Genomic DNA, 18340 nt, shown 5'->3' with positions numbered 1-18340 from the left:
GATGGTCGCACCCACCTCGTCCACCGACGGGTAAAGGGCAAAGAGCTCGGCCTGCCGGTTGGTCCTCCGGGCCTCCTCATTCTGCTTCTCGAAGTCCTCGGCACTCACGTGCTGCAGGAGGTTTTCCAGCCGCTGGTCAGGCTGCAGGCTGCGCAGGCTGAAGTCACAAGCCGTGAGGGGGCCTTTCCCAGACACATCACACAGCACGTTCAAGTGGCGGGGGCCTGCCTGTGAGAAAAGACACATCCTTGTGAGAGAGACTGTGGATCTGCAATGAGAATGAAACAATCTGGGATGTCTCAGGGCTGATGCCATGCGTGATTACAGCATCAGGCCTAACGGAGTTTCTGAGCCAACTGGGGGTTTGACGAGAATCACATCTTCACTTCCTATCCTGAGCATCCTAAAGGCAATCTCTCCTCCCCACCTGGAAACAGGTAATCACTCCTGAGGTAGGTAAACCTGTCCTTGCGGAAAGGTTTGAAAATGGCATAGTGTTCCTTTTGTTTTCTAGTGTGTTCTTTTCTGGAGATTGGAAGCCAAGCCTCTTATGAGTCATGTTAAGGTGACCACACGTCCCGATTTTTAACAATTTGTCCCGCGTCCCACCGCATTTTGAAAAAGGCCCGATTGGGACGCAGGACAAATTGTTAAAAATCGGGACTGTCCTGCCAAAAGCAGGATGTCTGGTCACCTTAGCCATACTCACATCTCATGTTCAAGAAGAACAGATGGGAACAAGGTGTAACAGAAAGGAGATTGGCCTGGGGGATAGAGAGACTTAATCCCAATCTCAACTCCAGAACCTGGCTTTTGAAACTGGAAAATAAGATGAACCGTGAGGAGCCTTCAAAATTAAACCTTATCTAAACTCCAAAATTGACTCTATGTTTCTGGAGAGAGAGCTGTGGGCATGGGAACAGACTTTAGTAACAGCTACAGGAATAAGCACCAGAAAAAAAAAAAAAAGTGTTTGCTATTCAGGTAATCTCCACCTTTAGCTGCAGTGTGTTTGAAAAAAAAAAACCTCTTAAATCAAGCATGAAGTGAATGCTTTATTCCATTAGAAATGTCTTGGAAATTTGGAATTATATATCTAATCAAAGATGTGGCAAGGACTATATAACCAAAATCAATAATATGTTGTAAGAATTCAGATGAATTATAAACATCTATAAAATGGATGGTAAAATGTTATCCTAAAGTTCTACTAAATGGACTACTCTTTACAATTTCTCTATAAGGTACACTTTTTGTGACATCTGTCTACCTCATAAAAAAAATGCTACTTTGCTAGATCATACATTTTACTTAAAATGAATGTGATAGCAACAATAATCAATATTAACACTCTAATTAATTAATATTTTTGTTTGTTTTAGAATTTATAAAAGCCTTAGGAAAATGAAGTGGCTTTTCAATTTCTTCAGAAGGGTTACATAAACATGGACGTACAGAGCTGACTTTTAAACTGTAACTATTCTGCAATAATAACAATAGTAACAGCAATAATAACAGTAGCCAATATTTATTGGGTACTAAGTGTCAGAAGAGAGGTGGTCCTAAACACTGTATACATATTAACTCATTTAATACTCAAACAACTTCATGGGTTAGTTACTATGGTCACTCTCGTTTTCCAGAGAAGGAAACAGAAGCCCAGAGAGTTTAGTTATCCTCCCCGAGGCTGCAGAGTTAGATCTGGTGGTGGTGGAATCACAGAGAGCCCAGGCCGTGTGCTTCCAGACATCCTGCTTTCGGTGGGACAGTCCCGATTTTTAACAATTTGTCCCATGTCCCGCGGTTTTTAAAACGCCGCAGGACAAATTGTAAAAAATCGGGACTGTCCCATCAAAAGCGGGACGTCTGATCACCTTAGGGGCACCTCTAGCCTCCTGGGACTGTTATAGGGATGGGGCCCAGTGCCCTCCCCAACAAGCAGAGCTTCCCCCCTCCCCCTTTATTTAAATTATCGAGCATCTGGGTTTTCATTTGCACATGGATGTCTGTAGCTACAAACAAGTCTGGGGGGGAAATCACTGGCTCAGATGGTAGAGTTCCCCCTTTTCTAACATTCTACAAATTTAGCCTTCTTAGCAGTTAATAAAACCCCACAGCCTGCTGTGCACGGAGCAGCCCGTCACCGGGTAACCGAGTTTGTTGATAGGAAATACCTGAGCTCTGGGTTCACTGCACTCCAAGGTCTCTGACTCAAACGTCTGTTTCTGAAGCGTCTTGTGGAAATCTTTCCGGGATCCAACCTTTTTAAAACGGCAAATCTCCGAATTTCCTTGGTGTCTTTGTGGTTTTTAGGAGGGGCGAGGGGAGAGAGAGGGAGAAAAAGAGAGAGAGAGGCAAAACCATTAGATTAAAAATAAAAGTAAATACAGACTGCTCAACTCAATAAATGATGTTAAAACAACTGAAAATTTAAAAAGGAATGGCTTAAGCACAGGCTTAGTGCTGAAAGGTCTTGCAAAGAGAGGACCACTTGTAATTCCTACCATCTAATTATGCGCCAGGCCTAGCACAAGGCTCTCTTGTAATGGGACACAAACTTGCCTCCTGGCTGGCTCCCTATGAAAGGCAGGGATGGCCTGGGAAAATGCCGCCTCGGAGGTGCGGTCCCTTCAGCTGTGGGGCATTTGGCTCCAAGTTGCAGCTAAACTATGACTCTAGTGTAAGCAGCTGGAATAAATCTAGCAAAGTGCAGAAGCAGCAAACAAAGGTCATTTGAAGATAAAAATAGAGGAAAACATTTAATCTCCATATCAATGTTCTTAAGAATGAAAAAGGCAGGGCACGATTATGAAAAAAAGCAGAAATAAATGATTTATGTACTGAAAATCTTTGCTAGCAATCTCAATCTCCATTAAAATGGTGTTTTGAACATGTGTATTTATGGTCAGGATTTAAAATACTGTGCTTCCCCGAAAATAAAACATCCTCCGAAAATAAGACCTACTTACAGGTTTTCTTCTGAGCGAAATATAAGGCATCCCCCCGAAAATAAAGGCTTCCCCACCCCCACCCCCCCCCCCCCCCCGCAGGCTCTGTCTCAGAATGCTATTGCTAAACATGAGAGATTTGGTCCACTGATTCTGAAAGAAATGGACTCACAAGAAATTCACCAGGAAATTCAGGAATTAGATTATGATGATGTTCCAGAAGATGATGACATGATTGTCATTGAATAAATGAGTAAATTCTTGATACTGTAGGATTCACAGATTGTCTGCTTTGTGTTGACAACTACCATACTACTGTACCGTATACAAGTAATAAATTTCCTTTATTTTCATTTAACAATAAATGTGTACCGTATTCTTCTTCATGGAAAAATAAGACATCCCCTGAAAATAAGACCTAGCACATCTTTGGGAGCAAAAATTAATATAAGACAGTGTCTTATTTTCGGGGAAACAGGGTATAACAAGAAAATCAACAGGTATAAATTGTTAAATAATAACTGCAGAAACCAATGTGTGTATTCCCCAGTTTTAAGACTCAAAGGCTTCCTAGAAAACATGCTGCACAGTAAACAGCGCGAGTACGCACCCACGTTGTCTGATTTCCCACGCTGTTAGAAAAAGCACCGAGCAAGCTGGTGGAGGAACACGAACTGAGTTGGGGTTTATTAGGCAGATCAAATGGCAGGCAGATAAAGCAGGGGTGGAGGAGGGCCACTCACAGTGACCCAAATGCAGAGCGTATAACCCTTCTGGAGGGGCGCAGGGCTGGGTTATGCGCAGTGGCACACACAGAATGAGTATTCCGTGCGTTCCAGCTGAGCTCCTTAAAGAAAAGTGAGATGTCCCTGTGCCATCTGTGGGGAGAGTGGAGACTATGACTCTCCTTGGATTGGATTATGCTCCAAAGACGAGCGATTTGTTTTGAGTAACAGGAGACAAGAAACAGTCTAAAAGAGAGCCAGGATGAGCCTGGTGACTAGTTCAAGTCGACGTTTGTTGTAAACGCCACCGGTTGTCAATGTCTCCTGGCCACTTACTTGGCCTTGGCCCAGCCTGCGCGGACCGGGCTGGGTGAACAACGGGCCAAAATGGGGAACTGAAGACAAACAAACAAGGAAATGAAAAAGGTGTACTCTGAAAAGGGAAATAAGGCTAACTATTTAGAAAGGATTTTTAAGAGAAATAGCCAGCATAACTTCTGGTTTGAGATCCCTAAACACCGACACAACAAATAAACTTTACAATGTTAATTATATTGTCTATAATCATCAATTAACAGACAGCTTTTTGGAGAACCTGTTCAAACAATTCCTCAAAAGTAGTAACTAATGGAAATATCTAGGAAAATGATTTGGGTTCCAGTTGCTCTAAGTGTGCAGAAGCGCGTAGTAAAAAAAGGAGTAGATACAATTGTGACCAAGCTCTATCTTATACTATAATATTGATTTCCTATTTTCTAACACAGATCCTTCGAAAAGAGAGAATTTCCCATGGGATTTCATAAACCAGCTAGCTTCTCAAAAGTTATTCTCGCCAATATAAACTTCGGCAGCAATATGTACGTGGGTGCTGGATGGGTGGGCTTTTCTAGTACAGAAAATAAATTTTTGGGACTTTCCCAAAGGGTGAAAAATAAATATTGTCATATGATATCTAATGTCCAGGGGGCAAAAGCCACCCAACTCAGAGAGAGGCAAATATGGGCAAGTTTCAAGTTGTATCCTGATTATACGACCCCAAGTGACAACCTGCTGAGTCAGTGGAAAAGCCAATTTTAAGGGAAAACATTCCCCAAGGAATTAAATAATATCAATTCATTCTAAGATGGAAGCAAACAGTGAGTTAAATTCCAATTTCTCACTTTAGTATCTGCCTTTCGCCTTTCTCAGGACGTGTGCACTGCAAAGGGAACAGATGCCAAATCTCAGTCACATGCCTCTTCCCAGGAAAACCTGCGAGGGCCACCAACAGGAAAACCAGGAAGCAGCCTCGTTTAAGACCCTGGGTTAAGCCTTCGTAACCAGAACAATATGTGCCAAAGCTTTGTCTCATAAAATGTGCCGTTTCTAGGAGTGTTTGCTCACAAGTGGACAACATGCACAGACACACACAGACACAGACTCACGCAATTACAGTCTGTGCCTCCATCCATCATTCTCATGTCACCTTTCTGTTGCTTCCCAAGGTGAGGCATGGACATAACATGAATTCTAGGATATTTCTCCCAGCTTACAGATTTTGTGATAGTTCATACACTATGTCCAAAAAATTCAAATCAGATCTTCTTCTCAAAAAATGCTTAAATCTGGGGGAAATGAAATTGGTTTGGCAATTGTTCCTTTGCTCTTTTATGCAAATAGAGGCTTTCTTTTCTTTTTTCTTTTTCTTTTTTTTTTTTTTTTTTGTCCTTGGTTTTTTTAGAATATTTTCTGGAGTATTTTATGTGTACTCCAAAGACACTGACAAATGAGCATTTAAGACAACAAGTTACAGAATAGTGCTAGAAGTTCATTTCCCAATATATTCACTCTAATCCTATGTACAATATATGCTGGCCCTCAGAATTTGGGTATGAAGAGCATAAAGACGAGTGTATTCTCTAGCCGTGTGTGTGGAAACCAGGGCAAACTTTTTCCCTTCCTCATTCTGGAGTTAGCATTCATTTCCCCATTTAAGATTTCAAAAAGTTGTGAGTTCCCTTGTGGCAGTATGGGTGAGGTCAGCTGGGCGGAGAGGATGAGGGCTGGTAAGCAGGCAGGCAAAGATGACTCATTTCAGAAGTGCCCACCACATTGCCGGGACTGGTTTGGCTCAGCGGATAGAGCGTTGGCCTGCGGACTGAAAGGTCCCGGGTTCGATTCCAGGCAAGGGCATGTACCTTGGTTGCGGGCACATCCCCAGTGGGGGGTGTGCAAGAGGCAGCTGATTGATGATTCTTTCTCATCGATGTTTCTAACTTTCTATCCCTCTCTCTTCATCTCTGTGAAAAATCAACAAAATATATTAAAAAAAAAAGAAGTGCCCACCACAGAAGGCAGGCACCACCACCGGGTAGGTAGTGAGACTGCTGGCTGAGTGCCTCTGGTGGCCAGAGTCCCAGCCTCACGGCTCCACCCAGACATCGAAGCCAAAGAAAGCCATGCTCCTGTGGAGCTGGATGGCAGATGAGACGGGGAAGCAGGCCAAGTGGTGGCAAGAATGTTCTCATGCAATGAACACAACCTATTGCTTCTCAAGAGAACTGCATCCCTTTTCTTCAAACACCATGTTACCCATTTGGGGACCATCCAAAGACCAAACGCATTCCGAGAGCATTCTCTTTAGAGCTAGTGTGGGGGATAGACAGAACGTGCAGACCTGGTTCAGATGCTGGCTCCTCACACACTCCTGGCTCTGAGACCTTGGGCAAGGGGCTTCATCTCTCAGAACTCCCGTTCCCTCAAGTATAAACCAGGGGGGAAACATTGCTTTCTGGAAGGCTTATTGTGAGGACTGGAAAATAATTACGTGCCTTTTCATCTTTTTCTCCTTCCTTTCCCATACCTTTCTCCTTTTCTCTTCTCTCCCTTCCTGTACAATGTGGCACTAAAAGCCATCTGAACAAGGCAGCCATCCGTGCTGGGAGTGCTGAGGAAATGCAGAGTGGGAAGTTGAAGACTAAACATTTAAAAGATTTAGGAGGGCTGCCTGGCATGGAGAATCAGAACCCATATGGTGTGGGGAGGGCATCCAAACCGGGGGCAGCCTGGCACATGATAATAGAGCCAGAGTGGAATGAGGAGGGCATGTACCTGGAGGAGAGGCCTGCCACAGGCATCAGAGCCAAGGCAAGGTGCCAAAGGTGTCCCTGTAGAGCAGTGTTTCCCAAACTTTTGACATATGTGTACCCCTTCTATAATTTTCGTAACACCGAGTACCCCTCGTACTCATGAGAACATAGAATTAGGCGCAGCCAAGCACGGTGCAGTGCATATCCCCACCAAACTCTTCCCGTACCCCTGGGGGTACGAGTACCTCACTTTGGGAAAGACTGCTGTAGAAGAATGGCCTGGCACTCAGTGTCAGGAAAAGCGGAAGAGGGCAAGCCTGGGGCAGGGCTGTCAGATTATGAGGAAGAGGGCAACTGTACGGGGATGGAAGGGTGTTGGCAATGGTTACAGATTGGGAAATTAAGTAAGCAAACATATAAGGACAATAGGAATCAGACTGTTCACTGTGCGAGAAGCAAGTTAAAACTATAGAGAAAAAGAAAACCAGAGTGAATATTGTGATGTTGGATTGGGGTATCGCATAGTGAACAAACTCATAGCTTTCAGCTCACACAGCTCTACCCTCTAAGAAGACACAGGAAGAGCAACACCTTAATAGCAATGAGCACAGTCAACATCTACATCTTGGCTTCTACGTACCCTTTTCGGCTAGAAGGAATAAGAGCTTTTTGAGCAATGATCAGGGGTGAGGAAAAGGAAAGCATGAGATCAGCCCGGAATCTCTTGTGGCAGAAAGCAAGAATGTGATCCGTGATGTGGGGACATGTGAAAAAGACATAAGAACCAGCTGACGAGACTCACACAGGTCACTTTGAGGACAATTTGAACATGAAAAGAAATGACAGAAATAGATTAAAACATAGGAAACTATAACTCCATTTGATACAAGTAAAATGAAAGCTTGATGAGGAACGGGGCGTTTATAATAAACCCCAAAATGGAAGGACTTGCTAAAAAATGACTGGCATGTCATCTCAAAACCATGGATAGTCCAGGAACTACTGAGAAACTAACTGTCCCTGAGTGTGACAAAAACTTCTCAGAGAAATACAGACCACATGCTTTGACATTTCAGAGAAGGGAGTGATTACCCATGGCCAGGTCAGGGAAGGCTTTGGGAAAGCCCTGGCCTGTGAGCTGGGCTTTAGAGGGTGCGGCTTTGAAGGGACAAGAAGTCTGCACAAACAGGCCAAGAGGGTGGCTCAGTGACACCGCAGCTGGACTGCTCCTCATAACTGCCTGGATTGACAAGCCTGGCCTGCTTTCCACACATTTAGAAAGCTAATAGCGAAACACCTTGACAGCCAGCACAACAAATGCATGTCATAATAAGCAATTGTTGATCGGGGAGACATTTTGATGGTGTTTGGGGAGTAGCTGAATTATAGGCACTGATGTGTTTGAAGTTTAATTGTTTACCAGTTCACTGGGAGTAAAATATGGCATAATAAAACAGATGATACCCCATTCCTTGGTATCCCAGCTCTCCTTGAGCATGACCTTCCTCCCAAACAACCTAATCACCTACGATGAAAGACGAGGTACAGACTTTTATGGTGCTGCTCATACCACTCGTGCAATGTTTCACTGCCGCTATGGATAATACTCCAGGAGTAAACAGCATGCAAATAAGTTTAATTACTTAAGAGTTTGACTCTCCACCAAGGCATCAAACACATTCTTCAGTTAATCACCTTAGCTCATTTAGAGAAAATGACAGAGGATAAAATACTTAAAGTATTTAACGTCACCCAAAGAATGCCAGTAAAACATTAATCCATACGAAATTATCAAAATATCTGAAAGTAAGATGGGATAAGCAAGTAACAAGGGCATCATTCTAATCATTCGATCAATGATCATTTTCAAAAATTCTGAAGAGAAAACTTTTTTTTTTTTTTTTTTAGAGCAAGGACACCAAACTTGCTCTATCCGTGAAAGATAGAGTGGAATTCATTCAAGGTTTCTTCCAGTGTAGAAAACACAAACATTTCAAGTAGAAAAATATATTTACCCCCCCCCCCTCAAGAGATCATGTATTTGATGTTTCTGTATAGTTTAATCTTTCTCTATTAAGTTAAAAAAATATGAATTGTCCTCTACCCTTCATGGGCAGTACTATTTGTCTGATTTAAGAGTCTCAATTACAGAACTTGAGTGGCAAATGCTCTATAGAATTATGAGAGTGGGAGGGAACAGAAGTGGCCATTACTCCACTCCTAAGTGGAATTCAAAGCCATTATCCCAGACAGCAAGAACATAAAAGACTAACCCCAGATATTATAGAGAAATGTACTATCAGCAAGGAGATAATTGGGGATTAAAGGAGCTAACTAAATCAGTGTTGACTGCATGGTTATGGATGACAAAGATATATCGATAGAAGGCGAACCGGCTTCATTAAGTATGACCATCCAGAGGAAGGTAGTTTCTCCCTCTGTGGTGCATTAAAATATATGGAATAGAGTTTTGGGTTCATTCCTTTGAAGTGCTAATATATGTGCTTTTTCTGAAGTCTTCAGAAAAATATTATTTCACTTGAGAGGAATATTTTTAGATAAGTTGAATTGGAACTAGATAAACTCTAAAGTATAAATCTTGTAATATTCTGAATCTTATCTTTATCCCACTTTATTACATCCTATATAATAAAAGGCTAATATGCAAATTGTCCCTTCGACCTGGAGTTCATCCAGGAGTTTAACCAGGGGGCGGGGCTGGCCAACTGCCCATGGCTCCTCCCCCTAGCAGATTCCACCCCAAATTGACCCACCCACCCCAATCAGGAGCAGGCTGGCTGGCCGATCTCCTGCTCCCTTCCTCCAAGCCATCCCAATTAGCTCTAAATGGGGCAGGCCAGCTGGACCCCACCTGTGCACAAATTCATGTACCAGACCTCTTGTGAATATATAAATTATAGTGCCTATGATGTGACATCTACCCTGGATCGTTGAATTAAGCTTTAATAACACTAAGTTGTCCTTTGGTTTTTTCCTTTGCAAAAAACATCTTACTAATTGGTCTAATATAAATAATTTGTCAATTGGGTAAGAACAAATGAATCTTATTCTGTAAGGCTACTTAATAAGTATCATAAATAGTAACTAATATTTTGGAATAATTGCCATATTCCAAAAATCTTCTAAGTGCTTTATATGTTATTTTATTTTTTGAATACAATGAAAGTTTATGAGGCAGGCACTATTCTAATGTCTATTTCCTAAAGAGAAGATTGAGGTACAAAGAAATAATTTGTCTTAGTCACTCAGCTAGTAAGAGATGGAGCCATGACTTGAGTTCATTTACTCTTGCTCCAGAGAAGCCACCATTTAAACAAATAGTATTATAATTTGATTTAATTTTTATAGAAGACTAGAGGCCTGGTGCACAAAATTTGTGTAAGGGGGGGTCCTTCAGCCCAGCCTGCACCCTCTCCAATCTGGAACTCCCAACCACTTGCCTGCCTGCCTGCATACCTGATTGCCCCTAACAGCTTCTGCCTGCCAGCCTGATCGATGCCTAACTGTTCCCCTGCCGGCCCAATTGCCCCTAACTGCCTTACCCTTCTGGCCTGTTTGCCCCCAACTGCCCTCCCCTGTAGGCCTGCCCTCCTCTGCTGGCCTGGTCCCCTCCTAACTGCCCTCCCCTGTAGGCCTGGTCCCCCCCCCAAAAAAAAAATCTTCCCTCCCCTGAAGGCCTGGTCATCCCCAATTATCCTCCCCTGCAGGCCTGATTGCCCACAACTGCCTTCCCTTACTGGCCATCTTGTGTCCATAGGGGGGCAGCTATCTTTGACCACATGGGGTGGCCATCTTGTGTGTTAGAGTGATGGTCAATTTGCATATTACCTCTTTATTATATAGGATTATCTGTCTATAGTGAAACTGAGTAATTTCTGTTTTCTCCTTTTATTTCCCTGTGTAGTAATCTCTAAAATTTCTACAATGAGCATTCTCAAGAGTCATTTTTTTCTTTTAAGTTTGTACAAGATAGAGAAAAGAAATATTCCAATGGGAATTTCCATGAAATTCAACTTCATGAATAAAATGAGCAGGAATGAAAAAGTGCAATGTCCCAAACAGCAAATAAAAACCAAATGAAGTGAAATGGACTCTTAGGTTTTTCTCAGAACCTTAATATTGGCAAGCATCTCTAATTATAAAATATAAAAACTTGAAAACAACTTGTTCTGAAATCCTTTATTTATTACCAGCAAAGCATAATCTTATTTGATTGCCTGGCAAACTTGGTTTTCAATTCCCATGAGAACAGATGATGGATTAACACCTTTCTTTCTCTTAATTACTTTACAGAAGGGAAGCTTTCTCTTTTTCAGCTATTAAAAACACTATGCATACTGACATGACTTCAAAAAAACACCAGCACAAATTCAATGGCGCACTTCCAGGAACTAGATAAAACCCAACCCCCAAAGTCTTTCATCATTTACCCCATAGAGCAGTAATTCTTACTGAAGGATAGGCAATGTGAGGGTATCAGAACTTGAAGTTCCGAGGGGCATACTTTCCAAGAACCCCAGTGGATTCTGAAGCCACAGATAGTACAAACCCTATGTATACTCTGTTCTTTCCTATACATACAATACTTATGATACAGTTTCATTTATAAATTAAATTAAGAAATTAACAATAACGAATAATAAAATAGAACAATTATAACAATATACTACAGTAAATGTTCTATGAATGTGCTCCCTCTCTCTCCTAATATTGTACTATACTTCCCCTTCTTGTGATGATGCGAGATGACATAATGCCTGCGTGATGAGATGAAGGGAGGTGAATGATGTAGGTCTTATGATGGAACATTAGGCTCCTCTCAGGATAACACAAGCATTTCCATGTGTTGATGTGATAACCAAGATGGTAGCTACTAAGTGACTAACGTATGGGGAGCGTACACAGCGTGGAGACGCTGGACAAAGGATGGTTGACATCCAGGCCTGGAGGAGGACATTGCGAGAGAGTCCATCATGCTGCTCAAAATGGTGAGCAGTTTAAAACTTACGAATTATTTCTGCAATTTGCCACTTAATATTTGTGGACAAGGGGGGCTCACTGCTGGTAACTGAAACTGCAGAAAGCAACACCGCAGTAAACTATGGACTTTAGTTATTATTCGTGTATCAACATTGGCTCATCAATTGCACAAAATGTACCACAGTTAAGATCCATCCAAGAAAGGATAACTCTGTCAGAGATAGCTACAAAAAGTAAAAAAGATTTTATCTGACCTTTAATCCTTAGAGAGCATCTAGTAGATAGGTGAGGGAAGGAGGGCATGCCCAGAGGGGAAGCAAGAGCAGGGGGGTTGAGGTGGACTGGTGAAGAAGAGCGTCAGGTCCAGAGAAAGGAAATGACTCCAGGACTTAAAGAAAGTAAGTTTTAATACACAGGATGGGACTAGATTATTAAAGCCCTTGAAAGGCAAGCAGATGAAGTTTATATCTGATTTAGTAGGCAGTAGGGAGCCTTAGCAGGTGTTTGAGCAGTGGAGTAATATAAGATACAATCAATCCTTATTACTCATGAATTTTGTATTTGCAAATTTGCATACTCATTAAAATTTATTGAAACCCCCAAATCAATATTCACAATCATTTTGGGACCTGAGCAAAAAAAATTTTTTTAAAAACAAAATAAAATTTAAACCCAAGATGCTAATAATAGGGGAAACTATTGGGAGATGGGGGCCAGAGGATACATGAGAACTGTCAGTAGTTTCTACCCAATTTTTCTGCAAACCTAAAACTGCTCTTGAAAGAAATCTATTAATTAAAATAACAATTAAAAAGCTAAAAATAGAAAATAAATACATATATAAAGAGATAGAAAAGAACTTACTTCTGGTTTAAAATTAGCCACTCCCGAATATAGGTCTGAACGCAGTCCTTGACATGAGGGTCCAGTTCAACTCTAATGAGATGGGTAATGAAATAAAAACATATTGTTACTGTTCAAAAACAACAGAGCAAGGCCTTATCATAACCAAGGAGAGGGCAGCACGGTTTCAAATCCAAGTGAAACAAGAATGCTTGGGGCAGTCCTTACCCAGTCATTCCAAGTGCATTCCTCAAGCAATGACATTTTTACTTTGATGAAAGATATGTTGGCATTTTATGCTTTGTGGGTTTTCTTCCTTACCGAGAATTGTGTTCAACCGTACTTATCCCTAAAGGCATTCTGACATAAGACAGGTAGAGAACTAGCTGTAATCACATACAAAACTGGAAAAATAAGTGTAAGTACCATTTTCTCAGAGGGGTGATTTGGGCATGGTTTTTGCTCATGTGTAACCTTGTTGGGACGTGCATGTCTTTCTTTCTGAAATCCATGGAGAACAGTGTTCCTACTAGCATGCTTTGAGAAGCTGACATGGAAAAGAAGACATATGTACTACTATTTGCAATACTTTAAATAATAAAATAAATTTTTTTTAATTAAGAAAAAAAAAGAAATTCGACAGACTCTGGCTTTGGTTGGTGATCATTGATTGGGGTGGTTCTTGCACATCATGAGAGATATTCTTCACATGCTCCAGAGTCTTGAAATCAGAAATAATTAATTTCCCATAGCAACAAAGTTGTTTTGCTGTTTCCCCCAATGTTTTGGTATTAGAGATAAGTAAGTACTGCAAGTTTTAATTTTCTTGTTTGTAAAAAGGAGATAAGAACAGTACTTCCTGTGTAGGCGTGCCGTTAGTATTAGATGAAGTATTTTAAACTTTAGTCATATGGTCCCTGGGCTCTGAGTGTCTATATCTAAGCCCCACCCCTTATCAGCTATGGGACCTTGGACCAGTCACTCAACCCTTCTGTGCCTCAGTTTCTTCACCTTAAATTGGGTGATGTTAATAGTGGAGCGTGTCCTTTAGAGAGCTGTGGTGAAGTTTAAATAAGTTAGCACGTGAAATGCTTAGAAGAGTGTCTAGCACATAATAAGACCTACAGATGATAGTTCATACTTAAGTACCATTCACTATGCATTAGGCACTGATGTAACCACCTTAAAGGCAGTTTTTCAGTTAATTTTCTATCAGACCCCTAGAACAGGTGCTATCATTATTCCCATTTTGCAGAAAAATGAGGTGACAAGGTTCTGGCTTAAAGTCACCCAGCAAGTGGTGGAGCAGGGGCTGGAACCCAGAGAGCTCACCTTTGGAGTGCAGGCTTATCACTACCACACGGTCTCTGCTCAACACAGAGTTCCGGGCTAGGATCAGCCGTTTACTCTGATGATGATCCTGGTGCCTTGTTGGGCTTTACTGACACATTTGGGGCAAGGGTTGAAATAGTACTGGGTTGTTATCAAGTCATCAGACAGGCAGTGTTAGCTATAAATATCAGTAACAAGGTAGTATTGCACTAAAAAATAAGGCTAAGAAAAATAGTACCTCCTCTATCAAATCTCAAAAAAATAAAAATCCTCCTACCTCTAAAGTATTTTAAACAGGTTCTTCCAAGATCCCAATTCATTTGAAGATAATTAACCATACATTTTACACAAAGAAATCAAATTAAATGATTCTCCTAAGAGTAAAAATAATAGACACTACCCATGTTAAAGTCAAACCTGAATAAATGGACAGAAAACAGGGGGGAAAGTTTCCTAAGAATCACAAAGTTTTTATTTTGTGGGAAGTGAGTATTTTCAAAACATTAAGAAATGAGCATGCGGTCAGCTCTATGTGAACGAGAACTGTCTAAACAACAGAGCAAAGGGTAAAAAAATACCATGTCACTGTACACTGTCATCCAACTTCCTTAAACTGTAAGAAAATGAAATCCAAACTAGAACCAGAATAGCCCAGATTAATGAGGGGAGGGACCATGTTTCATGATCTCCTTTCTGGGACTTTCTGGGGAAGAGGAGGAGGTTAAAAATGTCCGGGAAGATGTGAATATTAACTTTGTTTTGAAAATGAATGCAAATCAAAGTTCATCCTAAATCTCCAAAGAGACATTGCTTTTTACACTATGGAAGTAAGAAGTATCATTTAGATATAATTTCATACCTATAAACACATAGATTTACCCACTGTGGAAACTCAAGCCCTAAATAGCTACTCACATATTCACTCAATGGAGCTTTCTCCATTTGCTTTTCCACTTGACAAAAATTTCTTCAAGGGAAGGAAAATGTGCCTTACTCAACTTTTTATCCCACTTCCCAACACATGGCAGATGCTCAACAAACGTGGATCCAACTTATGTTTATAACTTGATCCAGTAATTAACCAATTAAAATGCTTCTGAATGGAGGCTTTAAAAAAAATTTAATGAAAAATATTGATATATTTACAAGTGGAGAAACTGAGGCTTCCTGAGGTCACATGACCCACCCACGGTCACTGAGCTGACACCCAAGCAGTCCGGACCCTGCACTCTTCACCTCTGGTGGAGCATTCTGGTTTGACCCACTGCACCCCTCTAACTGGCTTAGCTCCCACACGGCTTCTCAAAGCCTCTGGTCAAACCAATTCAAACCCTGTCTACATGTAGGTCTTCGGGTTATTGTAGTCATCCTGCACGTCTCAACAGAGCTGAGTAATGTTGTTTACTTTTAAAAAGAGGCCCAAAATTAGAGCACCTTTCCCCTTACCAAGAACAGGCAAGACAGTCCCAGTCCCATGTACAGTGTAAGAAAATGATTTACCCTTCCTCTGGCAAAGAGGGCTGCAAGGTCCGGCATTCCTTTGGCGTGAACACCACGTCCAAGGTGTCTTCCGTGAAGTCTCCCAGCTCCCGGGCCAGCTCCACATCCAGGTTGTTCAGGTGTGTCATCAGAAGTCCTTCAAAGTCCACCGGCTCCACGGGGTCATAAAACTGAGGCTGCAGGGGCAGGAAAAAGGAAAAGGAGGTTCCCTCTCAGTTTCCAGATAGAAGCACTAAGGCGACGGTAGTTGTTTGCCCCCTCTACCCTTTCCCACTCAATGAAAACGCTATACTCTCAGCTTAGAGGAGCTGTCAAACACAGAGGCAGCGAGACGGAAAAGAAACGCAGCTCGGAAAGTCAAGTCAGAACACGATGAGTAATTAAAACCATACCCGAAGGCAGAATTTTTCTCTGCTTAATTGCACCTTGATGAGAAATCCTGAGGAGATCCAAAATGAGATCATAAGGCTTTGCTGCATTTTTACGATTTCTCCTGCAAATGCTCTCTGAGGCCATACAGTGAAGTAGAAAAGAGGCAATTTTCCAGCAATGCAGGCAAACTCAACAACATTCCTTTGACTATTTCAGCATGGTGTTTCCTTTGGCCTGGGTTATCCTATACGTTGGTTCTTGAAAGCACTGCATTTGTAATCATGGCCCACAGTGAACCACAGGGGGCTGAAACACTCCCAAAGCAGGGATTTCCAGACGCTGCTGGGCTGACTGGTGCAGGTCGGCAAGACTTTTTCATTGCCTGCTGTTGAATGAGCAAAACTAAGGGCAATGGGGTGAGGTTTCACATACATAGCTGCTGTACTTGCTTTAAAATGATAGGGTTTATGCTTTTCACTTCTATGTCTTTCCATGGTGGAGATGATAAAAGAAGCGATAGAAGTGATGGTAATAAAAAAAAATAATTTTCTTTAGTTGATAAAATAAAATGTTGGCAATTCAACAAATATACATTCTTGTCTGTGTTAGGAACCACTGCTTTAAGGGAGTAAAAGAATCACCTAGATCAGATTTGTGTAATAATAATAATAATAATAATAATAATAATAATAATAATACAATAGCAGCTCTATGGTGTTCATTTATGGCAGACTATTTGGAGTCATATGCCCAAGGATGTTCTCTACCTCTGACCCCCTCTCTGTCGACCAACAAAACACCCCAGATTCTTGACTTGTACTACCTTTATACGAAACAGGGACAGATCCAAAGGAAGTGCTAATAAAACCGAGTTTTCATCGCCCTGAAACTGCCCATCAGACTAGATGTATGGGCTCCAAGCCGGAAAGGAGGAACAGCATATTATTGAAGAGGCAAAAAGAAACAAGATAAGAAAATGTAAATGGGTCTTGCCCTGTCCCTCCCCACCCCTGCTGTCCCTGGTGGTGGGGGAGACACGAATGACATGCTGGGGAGTGAGGACAAAGCTGAGAATTGAGCAGCGTTTTGTCTTCCTTTTTGTCTGAGATGCTCCAAGGTGGAGGACTTACACGATGCCAGAAGGGGCAGATGGGGCAGCAGAGAAGGCAACAGATTTCCTTCAATAGCGCAGCAGAGCAAAGACTCTCTCCCTAGTTCCCCATGGCTCTCCTGTGGTGTGACAGAGGACAAGGAAGGTTCTCTTGCTTCTGATTGGAGATCAGCTAAGGAGACGACCGTAGTCCTTCTAGGCTGCCTCTCAAAATGAAGCGACAGGGACCAGCAGGGCGCAGGGAGCCAGACCTCAGCCTATGCAGGAGCCAGGTGGGGACAGAGTTTGCAGAAAAACATTGTTGACCTCAGCCAGAGGGAACCACAGGCATCATCTATGCACGCAACAAAAAAAGCCTACTGCAAACCTACGTAAGACCAACCTCAATAGAGAAAGTGAACTTTTCCACTTCTCACCACAACCCAGCAGAAGTGAAGAAAACTGCATTTTGCACACCCAATCTTATTAGTGTAAAGTTTATACCTATTGAACTAACAATTATTGAGTGCTAAATATGTGCCAAAAAATAGGGCTAGGTCATTATTTACATTATCCCATTTATTTCTCACCAGAACTCTATAAGGTACACACTTTTATTATTACCACTTTACAGATGAGGACAATAAAGGCTAAAGATGTAATAATTTGCACATGGTTACACAGCTGGGAAGTAGCCCACCTACAATTCAAACCTAGGCAGGTTCATGTTCTTAACCACTATCATTTTATTCTCTCTTATGAGCTTTTCAGGAAATGTGTATTTCCAAAAATAATTAAAACACAAAGCAATAGTAAGTGTGTGTGGGAACAAAAAATATACATTTACTACTACCCACAAGTCCATTCTGAGTTTCCATGAGATTGCCTGCTTAAAATGAACAGTAAGTTAATTAATTAAAGAAGTAATAAATGTAAATTTAATATGAAGAATATCAATTACTCAAGCAGAGGCACTGGAAATATATATACTTAGAATTATAGTGAGGCACAATTTGAAGCAATGTGATTCTTGCACTAATACGTAGTAAGCAGAAGCTTCCACAGAGAATGGCATTTGTGTGAAATTATCAGAGAGAGGAAAAAAAAAATCAGTGTCATCTCCCTGAAATCCAAAGCCACATCTGATGAAAACCAGGCTGATAGCAGCTCCTGTTATCACTAAGAACCAAGGAGAAAGGGTGGCTGAGTCCCTCACTCAGCAATTACCTGCTGAGCATCTACCGAACACAAGCCCCTTGGCTGGGCATCAGGGACACAGAAGAGTACAGGAAGATCCTCTCCTGCATCTTTCCATTGCTCTTTAGTCAACAACCATGAGGTGGTACCATGTGTCACATTCCCACGTATAAATCACTATCTTTGAAGGGAAAAGCTATGATAAAAAAAAACACAGTATCACCACTGAGCACTACTTGTGTGGCAATGTGCCCAGCGCTCTAA

General features: G+C 41.6%; 1 protein-coding gene across 9 annotated transcripts in view; it reads right to left on the bottom strand.

Annotated features, from left to right (window-relative positions):
• DOCK8 (dedicator of cytokinesis 8) overlaps positions 1-18340 on the bottom strand; it is a 180521-nt gene that overhangs the window by 110028 nt on the left and 52153 nt on the right. For 8 of the 9 annotated variants that reach the window (XM_036433896.2, XM_036433898.2, XM_036433895.2 and 5 more), the window contains 4 exons: positions 15418-15593; positions 12607-12678; positions 2175-2298; positions 16-228 (listed from right to left, as the gene is read on the bottom strand). In XM_036433896.2, the coding sequence (XP_036289789.1) occupies positions 16-228; positions 2175-2298; positions 12607-12678; positions 15418-15593 (585 nt within the window). Of the gene's footprint in view, positions 1-15; positions 229-2174; positions 2299-12606; positions 12679-15417; positions 15594-18340 lie in introns of those variants that run through there. The other variant, XM_036433897.1, reaches the window with a different exon arrangement.

This window comes from Pipistrellus kuhlii, unplaced genomic scaffold, assembly GCF_014108245.1.
Source record: "Pipistrellus kuhlii isolate mPipKuh1 unplaced genomic scaffold, mPipKuh1.p scaffold_m20_p_12, whole genome shotgun sequence".
Lineage (NCBI taxonomy): Eukaryota > Metazoa > Chordata > Mammalia > Chiroptera > Vespertilionidae > Pipistrellus > Pipistrellus kuhlii.
This window is presented reverse-complemented; position numbering and strand designations above follow the sequence as displayed.